We start from the raw sequence: 22282 nt of genomic DNA, 5'->3' as shown, positions 1-22282 counted from the left end.
CACGCCTTCACCCGCCGGCTATTATGTGAACAAGCCCTGCATCCCCTCCCTCCCTCGCTCCCTCCCTCTCATCCAGCAGCTGCCGACCGGCCTGGTTCACACTGAATCCCCATAATAATGAAGTGTGTCAGCCTGAAGAGTGTGTATGTACTGCATCCTGCATATAATATTATAGCCTATATATACACATTATTTCATACAACAGTTCTTATTTGTCTTATGACAGACCTTAAAGCAAAGTATGTGTTCCCTGTTTATACTGATCAATAGTGACCTCATCACGCTAAGTGGATTCTTTTTCTGTGTTATCACGAAAAATCTTGCAATATTCACATTATGGGCACAAATGACTATTGTACTCAATATTTAATTCATGGAGGCCTTATTGAATCATATAACATTAGTTTATTGTTTATGTGGATGCCCATAAGTTGTTACCATGACAACAGCTACTCTTCCTGGGGTCCATGTTAAAAATATTCAGTAAATAAATAACAATAAATCAGGTGAGGCTTTAGATTACAGCCCACAAGTCACTGTGTAGGCTGATTTTTTAGTGTATCAATAAAATACTTAGTGGGTACCTGTATGTACTGTAAGTACAAGGAAAGAAGACAAAAGGTTAGGGAATAAGGAAATGAATTACACTGTAAGTACCTATTTAATGATTTCAGGGTACAGTAGTATTATCATTGGGTAAGAGGGCAGGACAAATGGGGTAACAGTCTTGTTATCGAAGTGAACTTATATATATATATATATATTATTTTTTTTTTCAAAATTATGATACATTTACAAAAATGAATTTGGAAATGTGCATGTAAAATTGTAGTTTTATAGGTTATGGTTATGTTTTTAAAGTGATGATTTAATACTGGACTGTAAAATAAAGTGGTCCCTTGTTCATCCCCTTTTCACTGTATTTATAGCGTAGTATATTTTCAAGTTTTTTTGTTTGTTTTTTTTAAAACTCAGTTTACGTGTCACACATAAACATAAACGCATAGACATAGCTGTTGTGAAAGGACATATAGGTTTAGTCTGCTGGTACCCGGTAGTTAAAAAAGTACTTAAAGTGTAATTTAGTTCTAGGTCCCCCCTAAATACAAATTTGTTACCTCCTTGTTTCCTGTATTTCTTTAATTGTGCTAATTGGTACCCAACAAATATTTACTTTGTGCCCTGTATGTACAAAATATTTACACTGTAACTTCTGGGCTGTAAGTGTTACCCCAAGAGTTACCCCATAAATCTCAATTTGTTTGCAGATCCACACAGTACCAAAAAAAAAAACTGTTTTGCTTATATATGTTGTAGACCTGTCTTCAAAAATAATCAATTTCTGAAATGTAAAGTATTGCAGACTGTATGACTGTATACAGCTGTGTTTTTCATTGCATTAGTCTTTGGTTGAAGTAGCATAATGTCACCTCTCCTCACCTGCCTTGTGCAATAACTGTGGTTACTTCCAGAAAACAACATACCTCAGTATGTTTTACTGTATCCCTGTAGTATTTTAACACCTTTCTTTTAAATCTTTGTCATGAAATTGCTGTCTTTTAGGTCAGTAAATATGACTGAAGTGGATTCCCGACATGCCAGTTAACAGGTTTTTTGTGTATGTTTTGTTCTGCTTGCATGCACTGTATTTGCACAAAGGATTTGGTATGACCCTGAGTCATTTGTATTTGGGTGTGACTGTGTTTCTGTGTTCTCCCTCCTTGCCTAGGGGTGGTGCTGTTCACCCTGCTGTGTGTTTTCCAAAATGTTGAGTTGCAAGTGGTGGCTGCTGATTGGACGAGAGACTGATGGCGCCTACTTTAAAATGGCACCAGCCAATACCAGCTGGCCTCCTCCTTTTTCCTGGCTCTCAATGGGACTGTGCTGTACCTGTCAATTTATGCTAGTGCTAATAACTTGATTTGTAAATAATGTCTAAAAGAGCAGTCTGGGTAAATGTAGTGGTGAGACGCCCTTTTGTTTCCTTACCTCCTGTGAGGTAGGTATGTTACCTGTGTTTTCTTTTGTTCCTTTGTTTGGTAGGTAAGTTAGTGGGCAATATAGATTGTTTTGTTTGTTGTTTTGGCCATGCTCTCTCTGACACTTATTTTACCCTGATTTATGATTAAATCAGCTTCATTTGGACTGCTTCTACTGTGGTACTGGTCATCCCTGGGAGTAGGGAAAGAGGAGAGTCATCTTTTTTTTATGCTGTGCTCCGCTTCCCCTAGGCCGGGCGTAACAGGATCTTTTTCTCACGAACAGGATCTAAGTGATTGGAAAAAAAAAAAATGAGCTGCTGGAGATGATGTATTTAGCATGTGAGACAACTGACAAAACACAAGAAATGGTAACCAGTTAAAACATATTTGATTTTATCACAATGGCAATAAACACCAGCTGCAAGAAATGACTATTCACTGATGAACACTGACCCTCAGCATCAAAGTTACTGACATATGTCCTGGACTCTGAGGTTTGTTTTCAGCATATTTAATGGCCGAAAACCATCAACGTATTTAAAAGACTCTACAACTTAACCTGTAGTTGCCCTGCACCTCAATGTGGGTCAAAGTCAATGTTCATCACTATTTACACAAGTTTAAGTTTACATGATGTTCAAGAGCTAAAACTGACTAAAGCAGTTGTATATTTTTATTTTATTTTTTTTTAAATGTCCCTGTTGGCTTCATGTTGTGCAGAAGATATATGCTGAGCAAATTTAAATACCCATTTGGATATGTTGTTATGCGACCAAGCAAGCCATTAAGTTTGTTACTTAACACATCAGTTAACATCTTTGACATGTGCAAGTCAAATGACACAATACTGCTGAAGCAGATTTTATTGTTTCACACCTGAGATTCATTTCAGCTCAGGAGTGACGGAGCCTCTGAAATATTCATCACTGTCTTTACTCTTACTCAGCTGGTAATTTTCCAAAGAAATAAGCACAGCAGCCTAAATTCTGTCGCAAAAATAAATATTGAGATAGTATATCATGGATACCATGACAAACAGCATTTTGCAATTAAGACGACTGTTAAGTTAAGGTCTTGTATTGCTTCTGCTGTACGTCCTCAGTCTAAATGCTATGGCCTGTCAGAAGAGCAAGGCTTCCCCACCCCCTTGCTCTTGGATTTCTGACATCAGACATGAATAAATATCTCATTAAGATCCCCCAAAACCATCTGTCCAGTGAGTCTCCTCCTTACAGGAAGATGCTCTCATGAACAAAAGAGTAGGATTCCCTCATTACCCTCATTAGGAATTTAATTCTATCATCAATGGCAAGCTGTACTTTTAATACATTCAGAGATACAGCTAACAGCGTTTGTTTTTTTGTTTTTTTGTTTTTTTTTTGGTAATAACTTGCCTCTAAAACTCTTACCAGATCCAGCAATGTAAACATCCACAGTACATTTACAATACAAGCTTAAAGTGTAGAATGTATGTAAAGTTAACAGTGTAGGTTGCTTCTCATTTTTATGGAATTGTACTGAGTCTGCAGAATATTGTTGCAAACATGCACTAATAGATCCACAGTTGTTAGAGGAAAATGAATACACAAAGTACTCTCCAAGTCATTGTTTTGGACAGTAAAAAATGCAATGTCTACTTCATAGCTACTGCATGCAAGAATGCATGACTGACTGTGTGCACTTACTTTCCAGTCTCCATTTAATCATAATCAAATGTTGTTTGGCTCTAAGCAAACACACCCATACCACACAACAATAGAAACTGAAGGAAGTGAACAACAACACAAACTAGAAATGACTTTGTCTGCGGTCTCATACAGAAATACTTGGAATATGAGTGCTGCAAATGTTTTGTACATAGATTCTAAAAACATTTTCAAGCAATAAATGGAAAAATAATCTCATGTGCGTGATCAGAAATTTTTAGAAACATGGGCAGGTCTTTATAAGCAGACACGGTGTGACACATGGGGTCAACAAATCTTGTATTGTATTTGTATATATTGTATTTAACATTTTGAAATAGCAACAAAGAAAAGACCCTTAATTGGGCAATGATGCCCACCAGAATTACGTCTGGTTTTGGAAATGTTGCATATTATAACTGAGATTTGTATATATTTAGAATTTCTGGTTTAACATTCCTCTAACAATACACAATCATTATTTTAGCTTACACAGATACATTTTAAATATGTATTTTAAATCAAGGAAAATGGAACTCACAGACCACATGGTATCTCACTATTCCAAAGAAAAACACATTAAGGAAGCAAGTGAAACACTGCAGTATTAACTTCAAGCAGTATGGACCAATTCATTTTATATTATGGTAATTAAGTTGTTGTGAGTACTGGCCAGTGGGCCCGCTTCTTGAGCGTTTTTCACTTTGCTTTTCAGGACAAACTGATCTGTAGATGGCATTCAACATGAAACTTTACTAATGTAATGGAACACCCGGACACCTTTGGCTCACATTTCAGGATCTTGTTTTGACTCCAGCATACAGGAAGCGCTGTGTGGCAAACTGCTGTAAGTCACTGATGATTGGCTGCCGGCTGTCTCACTCGAAAGAGCCGTGAATGAAAACAAAAAGGTAAAGAGGACTGTCTGTTGTTCACACCTGAGCAGAAATGTTTGTCTGCTGCTGCTGGCCTACATTTCAGTTTTGTGTTATTAGCCAGCAATGTTTGCACTGGCTGTCACTGCTTATTAAATCTGCACAACACTGTGTAAACGATGATGTGTTAGCCTTTGTAATTAGCCTTTGTTCAGTTATCTCATGGCACACAGCCACTATGTCGCTGGACATTTGCTTTCAGTCTCCACTGCATTTGTGTGCTACAGCTTTCATGCACATGTTGTGATGGCAGGATGCTGGATGTGTAAGCAGGGGGAAGTTGGAAATGATTGGCTCCATTCACATGAGGACTGATCAATTATCACATATATAACCTGTTGAATTTCTTGAGTTTGACATTGCCCTGATTGCACATTTTGGCTGTCACAGGTACATGTTTAAATCAGTAGTCCTTTGTTCAGAATATGTCTAAGGGGCAGGTTTTTTCATGATTTAATCTATGGCTTGCACAGGAAGGTCACAAACATTTAAGATCACTGGGTCACAGTGACACAATACTGGGTTAACTTCACCTCAGTACTCATGGGTAGAAAACCACAGGGTCACCAATCAAACCCAAGACAATGGATTGTTTTGATCCTGTGTTATTGTAATTTTTTAAATTTATATTACTGTTAGGTAATATAGACGGTGTAGTCCCTCATTCGTCCAGGAGTGTTCTATCGTAGAAAAGGTTTCAGTCGTAGTCATCTGGACACTGTTTTCAGAATCAAGACGTTGTGAGAATCACAATTGAGAATGACTTCCGGATGGGAGCCGAAACGTCTTGATTCTGAAAACAGTGTCCAGATGACTACGACTGAAACCTTTTCTACGTTAGGTAATATATATTTAACATATTATGTAATATAATATATAATATAATATGTAATATAATATGTAACATATTGTATATATTTATATTATATATCCATATACATATACATATTGTATATATCCAAACTACAATATGGCTATTTTGATGAAGCATTAGACACAACAAGCTCAAGTTTTACCTTAAAACTGTTACAGATTTATTGTTAATTGTACAAAATGATGATGCATATAACATTCAAAACTGTAGAGGAAACACATTATTAACAATCTGCAACAAACTGTGACATGTAGGCTTAAAAAGAGCTAGAGTAGATTATAACAGGTTGCAACCATCCCATATTTTAGTTTGGGTAAATAACCCAACAGTAATATAGAAAATAACACTAACACTGGATCAAAACAACCCATTGTCTTGGGTTTGAAAGGTGACCCAATGGTTTTCTACCCATGGGTACTGAGTAAAGTAAACCCATTGTGTCTGTGCTATTGACTGTGTGATTGTTGTGTGTATCCAAATCAATTTCTACTTGTTTCATTTTGTTTCACAAAATAACAACATATTAGCTTGTGTATGCTGTTATAGCCTGTAGAGTCAGGATGATATTCTTCTAGGTTTCAACCAAATTACGCTCCAAAGACAGAACAATTTCAACTAAGGTATCAAATATGTATATACTAATACCCACTTGAGGAATTACAAAGGACATTGTAGTCTCCAAACTCTGGGGGCCTCACTCAGCTGGAGGCCCTGGGTAATCAGTGCCGCTATTCACCCCACAACAACGCCCAGAATAATATGTGTTGTCTAGTCTATTGTGTGTCTAGCTCTGTCCCTTTTGACTGAATGTGCCCTGCAGGTCCTGCATCACGTCTCCTCTTCTCACTGAAACTAGGTTTACTTTTTATATCTATTTTGTGACAAAGAAAATGTTTGTACAAATACTGGAAACATTTAGTTTCTGTTTTCTATTCTAGTTATGTCTGTCTTCAATTATCATGTCATTTAATGCTTTATATTTAGTTTTTAAGTCTGTGCTTTCCAGCAGAAGCACACTTGCATGATATTTGCATTGGTAAAATGCAGACTTAAACCAGTTCAGCAGGATGAGGCGAATGCAAATATTGAACTTGAATTTCCATTTTGTAATAGAAAGTGCCCCTGGTGGGCCCACAACACTGGCTTTCCTTGCTATATACTGCCCCCAAGTGGTGGATAGTCACTGAGGAGACCAAACTTGGTGCGTGTGGGGCTCAGGAAGAGACGAGCAGCAAATTCAACTCAGTCTCTCTGCACAAGAAACGGAGGGAAACAGAGGCATGAGGGTCGACAGAGGCTCCAGGTTTGTTATAATTTGGGTGCAATACCTGCATGATTTCACAAATTACAGATTGAACTGACTGAGACGATAGAAGAAATGCAAGATTTAGGCTATGATTAACAATGTGAGTGCTGCACAGGTTTGCGATTGATTTTGGTGCAAAAGTGGACATTATATTTTTTTGAATCACATAGTAGATGCAGTGGTGAAGCGACTTGCCAAATGATTAAGTCAAATCCTTAACAGAGATGCAACATATCCTAATGGAAATCATTTTAATGATTGAAGATTACATCAGCAGAGGCTGATTCATACTTCTGCATATAGCGGGGTTTTTCAAGGTCACACTATACAGTTTGATCCCCAGAGCATAATAATTATAATAACTGACTATTTATTGATTTTGTCCTCTCATGCAAACATAACTGTGCTTTCCCAAACTGAAACTGCTTCTATCAGAGCCACGTAGCCTGCGTTTTTGTTAAATTGCACAATGAAATGGTAGAGGATAATTCAGCATAATTCAGAGTAAGTTTTCAGCATGATATACATTATATATATATATATATATATATATATATATATATATATATATATATATATATATATATTGTGCTACAGTCAGGCGTGATGTGAGGTTATTGCCTCTAAAGATAGCCTAATTAGAATACTGCAGGTCGCAGATTTTTAGCCTTTTTGTAACTCAGCGTTTACACTTAATCAATAAAATAAATTGGAACGATAAACAGCTGTTCACACTGATTAATCATTATTACTGAAGGAAATGAAACTTTATGGCACTTGAGTATTAACTGTGCGAGCAAATAAGGCTGTGTAAAATCCCCTCGGATGTTGCAGCCAATGAAAACCACGTTGACATTGACAGCCGAGGTGCATCTTGGTAGCTGTAGTTCCTTCGTCGCGTGCAGCCCGTTAGCAGCGCTGTGCTCGCTGCTGTGGAGGACTACAGAGCTCTGGGTCCTGGACAGAGGCGGCTTGCGTTGACAGCGGTTGGTACTGAGCGAAGTACGGCGGCACAAATATCGTCCGTCTGTCTTTTAAGCATTTAACGTTTCCAAAAGTTGCTAGTATGCAGTCCGAATCGGGAATAGTTCCCGACTTCGAGGTTGGAGAGGAGTTTCAAGAGGAACCTAAAACGTATTACGAATTGAAGAGTCAACCCTTGAAAAACAGGTCAGTTCTATAGCTGAGGACAGTTATTTCCCACGCTGCAGCGGTTTTGGTGTTTAGGTGATAATTAGGGTGTAGACTTTCTGAGTGATGTCCAGAGTCCGTGCATGTATGAGGTTTCTCCACTGATCTTGCTGGAGCTGGTCCTCGGCGCTGAGCTCTGGACTGGGATTAAACTTGCCTCTTACTCCTTATGGTTATCCTGCTGGCATGAAGTTATGCAACACTTGGGTGTTGTCTTGTCAACATCAACTTCAAATATTAGCTTGTAGAGGCGCAGACAGGTCAGTTTGACGAGATGCTGCTCAGCTATACTTATGTGTTGATGGTTGAAGCTGATGGGTGGGTTTGTTTTTATATGAATTCTCCTAAAAGAGAGATTGATACATATCTCTGCATAGATAATAATACAATCTACAGGATAGCAATGACTGGTTTGATTTGTCAAATAATATTGTTACTGTCTTAGTTAAGGAAGTTGTGGTCAAATACCTATAATCCATCTACAGCCGAATTGATACATATGCTTCTTGTAGTGGAGGGTTTCCGAAATACACTGCAAAAAGTTTACAGTTAATATCATCTAGTATAAAGCTGTAGAGCTCTAGTAGTGTAAACAGAGAAAATCTGTTCAAAGAATAAATGTTGCTAAAATTAAAAGTTGGCATGTCAGGACATAAACACAAACACTGCAGTTGTGACTTATCAGAAAGCTATTTTCAGCTTTGGCACACTGAGGCCTCTCCAAACAAGCAACACTGAGTTGAGTCAGGTCTATGTGGTCTGATTTGACCTTTCACCCTTTTTCTGGAAGTACTGCACAGTGAGCGTGTTGTCTGATATGTCTGTTTGTTTATAATGTCATATTCAGATGCTATTAGTGCAGTCAAATTACTAATTATCTGTCCAGGGAGCTTAGGAATTCATTGATATTTATTTGCTTTCTTGCTGAGAGTTTGATGAGAAGATTAATACGACTCCCTTATCTGTCTGAATGAAGCTGGAGCCAGGAGACGATTAGCTTAGCTTAGTATAGCATAAAGACTGGAAACAGGGGGAAACAGCCAGCCTGGCTCGGTACAAAACTAACAAAATCTGCCTTCCAGCACCTCCCAGACCACAACTTGTCATTTTTACATTTTAGTTTTTGTACTAATTAAACAAGCATGATAAAACAATGTTTTTTTTGTACCTTTGGACAGAGCCAGGCTAACTGTTTCCCTGTTTCCAGTCTTAAAGCTAAGCTAAGCTAACCAGCTTCTGGCCTTCGCTTCATATTCAATGGACAGATATGTGAGTAGTATCAATTTTCTCAGCTAACTCAATGCGAATGAAAGTATTTCCCAAAATGTTCGGACTATTCCTTTAAGGCAAAGAGAGTATGAACTCATACACAGCGACCTGTAATAATCTCAAAACTTAATGGATGCAGTTTGACTTTAGTTACAAAATGCGTGCAAAATATAGACAAGTAACAGAATATTTTGGTCTCTGACTTACAAAATATAACCAGTTTTATTTTTAGTTATGACAAACCATCATGACTCCCTGGGTGATTTTTAATACATTATGAAACACTTTTCAGCTGTGATATAACTGGGAAGTTGTGAAACTCACCACTTTGCCTCTGTGTTGCTGATGACGATGATGATGACGACAATACATCTGTTAACAGAATGGTGTCTGATTATCTGTGTTTTGCATTTACACGTCTCTGTTATGCTGTTTAGCGGTAGTAATACATGGCTTCATTGTCAGGGTGAGACATACAGAGGACAGTACACCACTGTGTTCAGACAGAGCTCTTATTGCAGACGTTTGGTAGACTCATGTTATTTTTTTCCCCCTCGGGCTCTTGCAGATTTGTAGTTTATCTCCTTTTCTCCAAATTCAGCCAAAACACCAGTTCAGGGAGAAAAACTGTCATCTTGCACAGTCCTCACCTTTAACCCAGTTCTGCATTTTTTAAACTAATTTCTTCAATTTCTTCATTAGTGAAATGACATTACACTGTTACACATGCATGGGCTGAATCTGAACTGTGTTGTGTTGTTGCTGGCCGAGCAGGAGTAGCAGTCAGTCTCAGTATAAGTGAAGTACCAGTGCTGGTTCTGGAGAATCACAGATTATTTCATGTCATTTCCGCTGGAATATATGAAGTTGTCTGAACAGTTGTTTTGATTGAAGGTATCCCACTTCCTCTTCCCATCACATGAGGATGACCCAGCATAATAATAGTCACGCTGACTGTGTTGTGAGACATTGTTGCGCAAAATAGCTATACTTTTTTTTTACTTTTATGAGTTATTGACTTTTCTGATGTCTTGCCATGGCAACCCCTGCTGTTTCTAAATTTAAAATCTGTAGTGTGACGAAATATCATTTTAGCTTTCGCAGATTTTTTTATGTATTTTGTTTGCTGTCTACGTATCAGTTTGACAGAGCGCTCAGACGGCTGCAGACGACGTGCCAGACTTTTTGTGCCTAATATAGATGTGAGACAGGCGGTGAAACTAGTCTTCTATGCAGTGTAAATAAGCTGTATAAATTTAGGAGTGGATGTGTTATATCTGAAACTGAGAGTTGGGGGATCATTTTTGCAGGCGTGCTTGGCATGCAAATCATCTGCAAATATTTATGCAACAGTCAAATTGAGGCTGAAAGTCTTAGAAAATTAGGTTATGCTTTCTAATGCACAGGGAACATTTTGACAAAATGTTCATATACATCCATATATTATCTCTGGTTATTTTTATCAGCATCAAAATGAGACTTTGTACTTTGCTGAATATAAACTTGTCTTTCTACAATAACTTTTTTCATTCCATGCAAGCCAAACTTTTCAAGTGTAATAATGTATCATTCCGTATAAACACAAAGACCGATGTCAGAGCTTTGCCTAAAAATATATGCCTTGTTGAGAGTATTGAGGTTAAATACTGGCTTGGTATCAGACTTAATCCAATACTGAACATACTGTAATATCAAATACATGGTTATTGTACTTTTATAGTATGTTGCAGATTGGCTATAAGCTTGTGTCAAGATTGTGTTTATGAAATATAACTACATTTAAGAATGAGTGTTTAATATATTAAAAGAAAGGCAATGCAATCTGCGTGTGACAGAAAGCTTAGTCTGAGGTTGAGGGTTATGAAAGTTGGCGTTGGGAACAGCTTGTTCCTGTGGGGAGTCCCAGACAGAGATGCCTGAGAGGCCGAAGAGTTTCATCCATGATCTAAGACGGACCGAAGAGCTAAATGACACAGACAGGTGTTGTGGCTTGAGTAAAAGACAGAACGACTAGTTCTGTAGTCATGATCACTTGCATCTTAACCTCTTCTGTGGCTTTTTGAAGCACATGTGTGCTTTACATTTCTACACTGGAAAATCCTCAGAAACTTTAGATTTTTTAGTTTTGCTTCTTTAGTATTAATAATAGTAATATGTGATCTTTGTCAGCCTCTGTAGGTGAGCAGTAGGAAATGCAACAACACTGAAAATTGCACTTACTGCACAGCAGGTCTCATCCTCAGATCTTACTGTGTGGCCTGTTATTGACACAAGTGATTAAGTTACATGCCTGATGCAACGATTGTTTTAATTAACGATTAGACTGCAGAATGATTTCTCGATTCATCTATTAATTGTTTGGTCTATGAAATGTCAGAAAATAGTGAAAAATTACCCACAAATTATCCCAGACGCTCAGTTTACTTTCACATAAGACGAAGAAAAGCAGCAAATCCTCATGTTGATTTCTGTAATGTTTGCTTGAAAAATTACTTAAATGACGAATTGACTAATTGTTTCAGCTCTAAATGAGTGCTTTCTGTGTGAAAAGATACCTTGCACGTCCTCCACTGTTCAGCATTTGAAAAATAAAGATAGTGGTCAACAACTCTATGAAACCCTTTCAGATGAACACTCTGTTACATACATTTTTTTTCATGGCTGTTGTGTGTAAAAATGAAGACCGAGTCAGCTATGAATCATTGCTATGGTTTCCTTTACAATATTAGAATGTGTTACTTGTCTGTTATTGTCACCTCCAAGGAAAATTGAGAACAAATCAGCCTTAAGAGTTACAAGAACATCTGCTTTGTTGTGTTTGCACAACATCTTTTTTTACATGAACTTGAAAACCTTATGGAGTCATGTTGTTGGAAAGTGTATGAAATCCTCCTCCTGACTGTCCTAGGATGGTCTGGTTTTTGATGGAGGGTGGAGAGGGAGCATGAGCTAGAGTTGGCCATCCTGCCGAAGGCAAGTAAAAGGAATTATATAGGGCAAAGAACCTAATTACAGGAATAAGACCCGGCAAGTTCAAGTTATTCCAACCGGTCCTGGCTTCCTGAAAATACCAATGAATGCAATGTGCCTGATTATCTCTTTTGGATGTTCTAACAGCTTACCCTGTTCTGTTTTGCTCTGGCTATGAATCTCTAGCAGCACGGTTTATTAGCAGTGGAATATGATTTACACCCGTTAGGATTTGTACCAATTATATGTAAGTTTTAGACATTTATTTGACAGTCTTTTATGAAAAGGTGATTGTTTTGGAGGTTCTTGTTGGAGAACATAGTAAAAGTGGTTAATGGACAAGCAGCATTGTTAGGCTAGACATTGCCATTCCAGCTAGTTTACTAGAGGGGCAGGCTATGCAGTTACTTCTCTTAGAGGATGATGGGAAACCATCTAGCCTAATTTTGAATTCCTCAAATTGATTTTATGCTGGGTTGGACATATCTATATTTAGATATTTATATGTTTTGACCTTTTGTGGGAAAAAACAAGACCTTTAAAGATGTCACCTTTGTAATTTTAATGGCCATTTTTCATTATTTTCTGACATTTTACACTATTAATCGAGAAAATAATCGGTAGATTAATCCGAAATGAAAATAATTGTAACTTGCTGCCATGTTTGTATCACACACTTTGGTGTAGTATGAGGTACTGTACTGTACAGTATCTATATCCTTTACACTTCGTACAGATATACAATTGGTTAACACATCTAAATGTAGATATGTTCATATCTGTTAGATATCATATGTACTGCACAGTACATTACATTACACAAGACCGTGTTATGCAAGTATGGCTGCAACTTACAATTTGCATATTTTGTGAAAAATGTGCATCACAATTTCCTAAAGCCCAAGGTAACGTCTTCAAATGTCTTGATTTGTCCGACAAATGGTCAAAAACCCAAATATACTCAATTTATTATCACTTCAAACAAATGTAATAATAATAATAAATAATAATAATCTGGTTCCAGGCCATGAAGAGCCTTAAAAGTAATCAATAAGATCTTAAAATCAATCCTAAAACAAACAGGGAGCCAATGTAAAGAGGCTAAAACAGGTCTGATGTGATCGTACCTCTCGGTCCTGGTTAAAGACTAATTGTTTTGGCTTTAGATACAAGGTTTAATATTGGTTTGGCCTGTCAGCTGCAGGATCGTTTTGTTTAGTGGTGCTCAGGTGTTTTTCACAACCTCCTATAGTATATAATGTACAGAAGCTGTGTATTTAACTAGTCACGCCACTGTAAATACAGAGCTTCGACCCAGAGTCGTTTACTCGGTTCAACTATTTACCTAGTGGTAGTTGTTTTCCTCTCTCTCTCTCTTTTTAAAAGAAAAATCAGAGCCTACGTAATTGATGGTCTAGACATAACACTTGCATACAGATGCTTTCCATTATCACTGATTTGCTTGCTAGTAACTGTCTCCTGGGTTGATGCCAGCTGCAGCACACTGGGGTGTTGCGATCAGCAGGGGGGTCCGAGTGGATCAATGTACTGTCATGTAGAGTCATAATCACTGAGCTGTATTCCAGCTGAGCGGTCGTGTAATCTGCCAGGAGGGCCTGTTCTACTCTGTGAATGAGGCACCTGCAGTCTGGAACAGACAAACAAAAGGAGACGGGATCATCAAAAGCAGATAGTTGCAGGACGGTGTTTTTGCGGTGCAGTGTCGTGGCTGCCGTCTAACATGAGATCTCACTAGTTTATCGTTTCTCACTGTTCCTACACTGTGCTCACTTTATAGCTATGTGATATTCATAAGTTGTTGTGTATTCCTACTTTTTTCCCAATAAGCAATGGCAGAATTAGTCAGAGAACGTGCACTGGGCTAAGAGATTAAAGAGTAGCCCCTGGTGGAAGAACGGTTAAGGACTTTAATGATGTTTTATGTATGGATTTCAGTGGTTGTTTCTTGGGTATATGAGATCTGAGATAAATAAACTTGATTTGAAGATATTTGAATCAATAACAGTGTCCACATAGCGTGTTTTAAGTTGTTTTGATAGCGGTATATTTATACTTTGTTTGATATCACCATGTATTATGCTAAAAGTGAGCATGTGTGCTTGTGTATAGTAAGTGTGCTACATATGCTACTGTCAGTTTGAAAATGCATTTTTGAGTTTATTCAAACTGATTTAAAACAACTTGATTTGCCCCGAAAACTAAAACCTTTTCTCTACCTGCAGGGGAACATGTCATCCTCATAAATAACAGTTTAAACATTACAATGAGCTAAACATCACTGTCCAGTGAAAATCATGTGATTGATTTTGAGGTTTGAGACATTATAAAAATACTCTGCTTTAATAATTTATGTCTGATATGGTTTTTCCACAAAAAAGTTCAATGACCTACTTAAAAATTCCCAAAGTTATATTTACTCCTTCTTCCTCATAAAATAATCTGTTTCGTTTTCATCAAGTTTAACTACAAGAGGGCTTCAACTTAACGATTATTTTTTTTAGTGATTGATCGTTTCGGCTGTATGAAAAATCTCCATCCAAGTTTCCCAGAGTCCCGGGTGACGTCTTCAAATGTCTTGTTTTGTCTGACCATGAGTCAGAACCCAAAGATATTCGGTTAACAGTGATAGAAAAGGAGAGAAAATGATCAAATCCTCACCTTTGAGAAGCTAGATCCAGCAAATGTTTGGCATTTTTGCTTCAATTATCAAAATAATTGACGATGAATTTTCTATTAATCGATTAATTGTTGGAGCTCTACTAGACACAAGATGTGCCAAACTTCACTGAAAAGTCCATTCTCAGGCTTTAGGTTTCCACATCACAAATCACGCTTGTATGCACATGTTAAATTCAGATTTAAGGTGAGCACAGAGAAACTTCCCCCTTCAGCTGATAAATGTAACAGCCTTGTGGTATCAAACTCTGCACTTAGCCTACATCATTCTGCACAGTGAAGCTCAAACAAACAATAAGCAAAACACATTTTTGAGTGGAGCTGGACTTAAAGCTAAATAAACCTTTTAAAAACCAGTTGGATTATCTGAAAAATGCACTGGCACAAATGTAAAAACAGGGCTGTTTTTCTTAGCTCATGACAAGCTGACATTTTGGAGATACATGGTTTTCCACGACAGCGACTAAAAGTTGTCAGTTACAAACAGTGCCGACACATGTCTCTAAGTGAAACAGTATCTGTGTGGTGTTAAAGCAGCGTGTTGATGGACGGTGTGTTTCCAGTGGGCGCTTGCCCTCTCCTGTGCTCTGCTGTTGCACTGGACGGGGCTGGTCCTCTGCCTGGGACTGTGTGGCGATTGGAGATTCCAGGCCGGGCCCCTGAGCCTCCCCCCTCTGACACACTTTCAGCGCTGCACCACCAGCATGACTTTCATTGCTCTCCAAGGGCGGGTGGTGCACCTTCAGGAAAAAACAAACAAATATGGAGGCCGTAGGAGTGCAAGTGTACAGACCCTGCTCATTTGACCGTCTGTGAGTATGGTGCCTCAGCATCTGTGATATTGTTGGCATGCTTTAAGGCATAATTTTGGAATCTATTGGTGTACAACACTATATGTACACATGAAGGACAGTGTGCACAGAGCTATGTGTGGGAAGTATATACAATCATAGCTTCAGCAGATTTGTCCTTGTGCAGTATGTTTTGTGTTGAATAGTTTTGGCTTTAACTGGTTCTGGTTAATAACCATGATAAGTTGTCGACAAGCATAGACTTGATTGCAATTGGTTATTGATTTATAAATAAGAAGTGAGTACCTATAAATATTTTTTGTTATTTTGGAAAATATCACTCACCTTTTTGAATAGATAATCACAAAAGGGTTTGTTTATAACAGGAAAAGTAAAGTTTTCTTTATGTTATGCCATTAGTTTTTAGATGAGGTTGTTGTTATACCATTATTGTCCATTAGGCAGAGCTCCAGTCAATTATCAGCAGTATTATTAGTGGTGCAGTGTGTGTGTTCTGCACTTAATTGTCCTTTAACAGCTCAGTGTTTTGACTCTGATTGCTGCACTGAACATTTTAGTCTCTTCTCTCTGGATGCAATGCTACTTTATTTCATTTGATTGCTGTCTGTCTGTCATTAAAACCTGAATCAAAGACTGACTGTTTGACTAATAATGGAGTATGATGGAGTAGCGTAGTGAGCAGAATCAGAGGAATCATGAGTTGGGTGGGTGGGGCTCTTCAACACTGTGCAGCCATTGTTTTTTTAGTTTTTTTTTTTTCTCTTTGAGATACACACAAACATGAGAGTAGGTGTGTGCACACACGCACAAGAGTGAAAACGTTAAAAAGGACAAAAGAGCTTTTTATGTGTTTCAGTGGTCTGTTTGGCAAAAAGCCACCAAGCTGTTGAAAGGAAGAAACAGAGAGCAGAGGAAGTGGAGCTTTGCTTTGTAGAGAGGCTTCTGGTCACTCATGCACGCACACAAACACACACAAGTCAGTCTGATAATCAGGAATGTATTAAAGAAAATCATTAGGTGCTACAACTCTCAATAGATCTCAGCTGTAAACTGTTCTCCTCTAATTGGAAATATGTTGGGGTTAATTTCCTGTAATTATTCAAGTCTAGTTAAACTCTTCAACTACAGACCTTTGATGGGGTTGGTGTAAACTTTGTGACATTTATTTTAAAATGATGTCAAGAACAGCCTGACCGATACATCTGCATGCCTAATTTTATTAGCCGATATTAGCTTATCACAGATATATTGATATTGATCTATGTATCGGCTGATAAGTGACAAGAAATTCCAGTATAGAAATAGCAAAGATTTGTTTGACATAATCTAGAAACAGTGTCGCCGTTACATATTTTCTCCACCAGAGAGCGCTGACAAATTACTGTATATTATAACTGTAAAATATCACGCTCAGTACATATCTTGGTCACAGTTCTTTAAAAAACTAATAAGGGGCTCTTATCAAGAAAGTTTGTTTATGTTAGGTGTTTTGTGTTTAAAAAAAACTAATATCTGCCAATATATTATGTTATTTTATCTAAATCTAGGCAATGTTGTCCGTTCACACAGAAATATCTCAATAGTTATCAGATGGATTTCCATGAAATTTTGTACAGACATTCATTCTGCCCAGAGGATAAAGCCCACTTACTTTGGTGATCCCCTGACTTTTCCTCTAGCGCTACCATGTAGTTGAAATCTCTTGACAACTACTAGATGGATTGTGATGAAATATGGTACAGATATCCATGGTGACCACACAATGAATCTTAATAACTAATCTCCCGGCTTTTCCTCGTGCACCACCAGCAGGTCAAAATTTTTATTTGCCAATGCAAACCTTTGGTTTGTGACCAGTTACCTCCAAAGCTAATGACAATCCCTAGATGTACTTTGTATTTAGTGCAAATGTTTAGCAAATGTTAGCATGCTAACACACTAAACTAAAATAATGAACATGGTAAACATGATAACTGCTAAACATGGCTGTAGACTTTACATTACTGTAAATTATTCTGTAATTTCTTCAAAAAAGGTCCCCAAGTCAAATTTGTAGTCTAAATAGCTTCAGAACTTTGTGAATTGAAAAGATTACATGGTGTTGTCTGAGCATTTGTTCAAATTGTGCTTTTGTCACCGAGATAAAGCATTATTTGACATTACAGAAAGTTAGGCTATAATTTTGGTAAATATCAGCATTTACCTTAAAAATCTGTTGGGCTAATGTCAAGATTTCTGTCTTCTTAGGCCTCACAACACTGTAATCTGCTCCCTTTAAAATTGTATTATTTATAGTTATTCTATTATTATTCTAAAGTCAATGTAAAGGGAAATGTGTCTGACAAGGTGCACCTATTAAAAGTGCTCTCTTGGATGTGTATGCTTTCAGTTATAAATCAGTTTAAATGCAATGCAGTATAACTTCAATGAGGCATTTAAAAAAAACTAAACAGATTCTGTATGTTATATATACAGTATGTAATTTTGGCAAGCATTGTGGAAATCAGCATTGTCTGATTTTGAAGCCATAACTAAAGAATTTCAATGTGAACATTGGAAACATTGGGGTCCATGTGGTTAAAGACAACACGTTTGTGTCTGTGTTTTCTCTCGTGAAGTGGAGACAGAAACAGGTTTATCCTCTCTTTTGCCTGTAAGCGCTGCTACACTTTCGGGTTGTTGTTGTGTTTGAAGTGACAAAGAATGTGTTGTCGCTCATATTGTCTCTAAGGGTGTGAAGAAGTTTTATCAGAAGAGTCAGAGCTTGTGTTTTGTGGTTTAAACTTGAGGGGCAGCAGATGTAGAGCTGTTAATGAAGTTCCTGTACAGAGATATTTTACACTCAAGTGTCTTTGAGTCTTCAAGCTGAATGGTATTTTTAGCTTTGTTTTTTAGTAAGAGTCAAAATAAATAAACCATGAATACATAAAGTGAAAAAGAAACATCACATCCCGAGGACCTAAAAGGAGTGAAGTTTTGAAGCTTGTTTGAAAGCATTGTTTGCATAAAATACCCATTTGCACGGCACAGTGTGAAAGGATGTGGAAGAAACAGGGACATTTGTATTTGTGTGTGTGTGTGTGTGTGTGTGTGTGTGTGTGTGTTTATGTGCATGGAAGAGGGAGACATTGCATTTTTATATTTTTGCTACACTTTTAGCCACCTCGATAAAAGTAAACAAACATGTTGAATGCATTTCCTTTCTCATAAAACATGGGCAAAGCAATTTTTTAAATATTTTAAATGGTACAGTGTTTGTGTCCATGCCAATCCAAAGACAGGATGTTAACAGGATGCGTGCTTGCGCGAATGTACGATACAAACAAAAGGGGGACCCATTCGTAAAAACTGCACGGGTACCTTTAAGTAAAATTACTCATTATTTCAGAATAATGTATTATTGGATTATAATTATTGATGCATTAATGTGTAAGCATCGCTTTAATGTTGCAGCTAGTAAAGGTGGGGATATTTAAACTACATAATATATTGCTGGGAAACTTAATTTATATTATATAATAATACATCATGCTTTATTTGTTGATACTTTTTAAATGTTATATTTTAAAAGAAATTCCCTTTTTATGTTTATTCTAACTGGAATCGAGAAGCCACATAAATGAATTCAAACACTCAAACAGTGAAGTAGATTAAAGACAGGGGAAAAAATCAAAGGATTTGGCTCTGGCAGTGGAAATGAACAAAAAAAAAAAGCTGTTTTAACATTAGATCCAGTGGCTTTTGTTTGAAACATACGGGATGAAAGGAAACACAATCGCCCCAAGTCACACAGACAAAGGAATTATGCATACGAACACTAAACCTGATTCTGATGTATTGGGTGAAGTACAAAGGAACTTGACAAAAAGTAGTTGTCAGATTGAGAGACCCAAACTGCTGCAGCACTTTCAGAGAACAATCTACAGTCTTTGTTCTACTGCACTTCAGCCATTAAATCTACTTGTTAATTGATTTATCCTAGATCAATAATCAGATTATCTGCATCAGCATTTTCTTCAGAAATGAATGAAACTGCAAGTGCTGGGTGTTTTCTTTTTTGACTGTAGATAATGGTGAGAAAATGTGCTTTTATGTTGTATTTTAACATATTTTTGCTCTTGTGCAGGGTTCAGTGGGTGTGGTATTAGACAATGAGATTATATGCAGTGCTGGGGGGGAGAATTATGGTATGTTGAGGGCTCAACACCCACTAAATATGCTGTAGACCGAAGCTGTGTTTGACTCCACTGGCTAATTAGTGCGATTACTGCACAGCTGGATTGGCCAGACGTTTTACTGAGTTTTGTCAAAAGGATCACTCACTCGATGAAGGCTTCATACCGACAACTTCTGCTTCAGCAGAGACTCTCTATTTTAGGACTGCAGGACTCTGTCTGGGGAGTAGCCGTCTAAATTTAAGAGAGTGGGAAAACTGAAGCAACCTTTTATGAAAACTGTTCCTCTTTCTGTTGTTTTTAATTCTCTCTAATGTAAAAAGCTTTGTGAGTGCAGCTGGAAGCTTTTTGTTCTCCAGAATCATCAGAATCAGATACTTCAGCAGTTTGAAATTGCATTTTATTTGATGCCTTGACACTGAAGTGGTTTCATTTGTAGTATATATTTATTGTAGAAATAAAAAAACTAATTGCAAAAAAGTATGGCTGCAACTAACAATTATTTTCATTCACCAGTTATTTTGTAGATTAATCTAAAAAATATTTTTAAAAAATAGTGAAAAATGCTTTCCTAGAGCACAAAGTGACGTCTTCAGATTGCTTGTTTTGTCAGACCCACAGTCCAAAACCCAAAGACATTTCTTTTACAATCATAAATGACAAAGAAAAGCAACAAATCCTTACATTTAAAGGTGGGGTATGCAATTCTAATCCAATACACGTCTTTTTGTCAAATTCAGCGAATATCTCCTCGGTATGCTAGCTGTCTGTTCAATGTGTGACGTTATGCTTGCATACTCTATACATACAGTGCACAGTGTAAGAAATGCACATAATGGCCAAAATGACACAAAGATGCACGAGGATATGCAAATACAATTACGATTAATTTTTCTTGTATCTTGAATTGTTTAATAAAACTGTCCCGCCTATTGATTATATCTTTACTCTTACTGTGTAACAGTTCTTGATATTGGATTCCCAAGACAGTCTTCACAGAGCGTGAAGGGTGGGGTAGAGGGTGCCTTGTGCCCCTCTACACCTCCGATTCATTTTCTTTCAATGAACTAATCAATTAATCGGCTAATCTTTGCAGCGCCACAGTTACAATTTTCCTTTTGATCTCTGTACCTTCAGTCATCCTCATATTAACCTTTTATTCCATCTTCCTTCCCTTCATCTTCTACCTTTTCTGCCCTCCGCTCCTACTAATCTTTTTCCTCCCTTACTCGTTTGCTTGACCTCTCCTTCCCCGTCTGACCTCTCTCTACCCTCACTATCTTGTCATTTCGCCTCTCTTTGCCTCACCTTTCGAATCCCCCCTTTGCTTTCCCTCGCTATCTTCACATCCCGACTGTCTCTGCTCACTCACCTGGCATCTTTCTCCCCTCGGCAGCGGCCCGTCGGACCAGCACGGCTCCTCCAAGCCTCCGCTGAGCTCCTCGGCCATGACATCACGCATCCTGCTGCGGCAACAGCTGATGCGGGAGCAGCTTCAGGAGCAGGAGAGGCGGGAGCAGCAGAGGCAACAGGCCTCCCAGTACCCACAAACCACAGCGGCACAGACCCCTGCCATCAATGTCAGTGTCCCAGCCAGTTTACCACCTGCTGCCCAGGTGCCAACGGAGGTGCTCAAGGTAAGCAACTGTGGTTCTAGCTTGTGATGGCAGTGAAGAAGAGAGAATATGGCAACATGTATGATTAGTCAAAGTTATTACAGTATATGTATAAAGTTTCCACCTCTGGAATTAGAAGTTGAATGTGTCATTGTTGCAGTCTGAATGGTCCAGGCAGCGCTGTATTTATAGAGTTTATTGACTCGTGTGTGTGGACAGTCAGGCAATCATGGTTTTACTATGACTGTGTGTAAAAAAAACACGGGAGTGAGTGAAGTGTGTTAAAATGCGTATATGGGGATTATCTTTCCGAGAGAATTCCTCTTTAATGCATGCTGTGCTTCCAGCCATTTGGATTTAGCCATCTTTAATCCTATTTGCTCAGCTAGATTCACATCTTTTCATAGCTTTGATTCCCTGGCAGTCCGAGGGACAGGAGACTGTTAAGATTTTCTGTACAAGTAGAGACCGTTGTGTTTGAGGGTACATTTTAACAAGGCAGTTTGGTAAGTTTTCCCGTTTGTCTTCTGCATGTGATTTCATAAAGAGCTAGTAATCTTTGACAAATGTCGACAGAGAAGTGTTTGGCTGTGTTGTGTTGCGGTGAATATGTGTATGTTATTCTGATTTTCTGTGTTATTGCTATTTTGTGGTCACATCTATTTTTTCTAGAACATTTTCCTTTAATTCAGTGATTAACGGAATAAAAAACTTGGTGTGTGATTGTGATTTGGAAAAATTTGCACAATACAAAGAATATAAGGATTTTT

At 37.8% G+C, this 22282-nt stretch overlaps 1 protein-coding gene across 3 annotated transcripts in view; it reads left to right on the top strand.

Annotated features, from left to right (window-relative positions):
• The first annotated feature begins 7383 nt into the window (after positions 1–7383).
• The window catches only part of LOC122883259 (microphthalmia-associated transcription factor-like), a 29261-nt gene continuing 14362 nt past the window's right edge, over positions 7384–22282 (top strand). For 2 of the 3 annotated variants that reach the window (XM_044211657.1, XM_044211656.1), the window contains exons 1-2: positions 7384–7952; positions 21293–21533. In XM_044211657.1, the coding sequence (XP_044067592.1) occupies positions 7849–7952; positions 21293–21533 (345 nt within the window). In that variant the 5' untranslated portion in view covers positions 7384–7848. Of the gene's footprint in view, positions 7953–15405; positions 15722–21292; positions 21534–22282 lie in introns of those variants that run through there. The other variant, XM_044211658.1, reaches the window with a different exon arrangement.

The sequence above is a fragment of the Siniperca chuatsi genome, linkage group LG10 (assembly GCF_020085105.1).
Source record: "Siniperca chuatsi isolate FFG_IHB_CAS linkage group LG10, ASM2008510v1, whole genome shotgun sequence".
Classification (NCBI taxonomy): Eukaryota; Metazoa; Chordata; class Actinopteri; order Centrarchiformes; family Sinipercidae; genus Siniperca; species Siniperca chuatsi.
The sequence above is the reverse complement of the archived record's forward strand: the minus strand, read 5'-3'. Positions and strand labels throughout refer to the sequence as shown.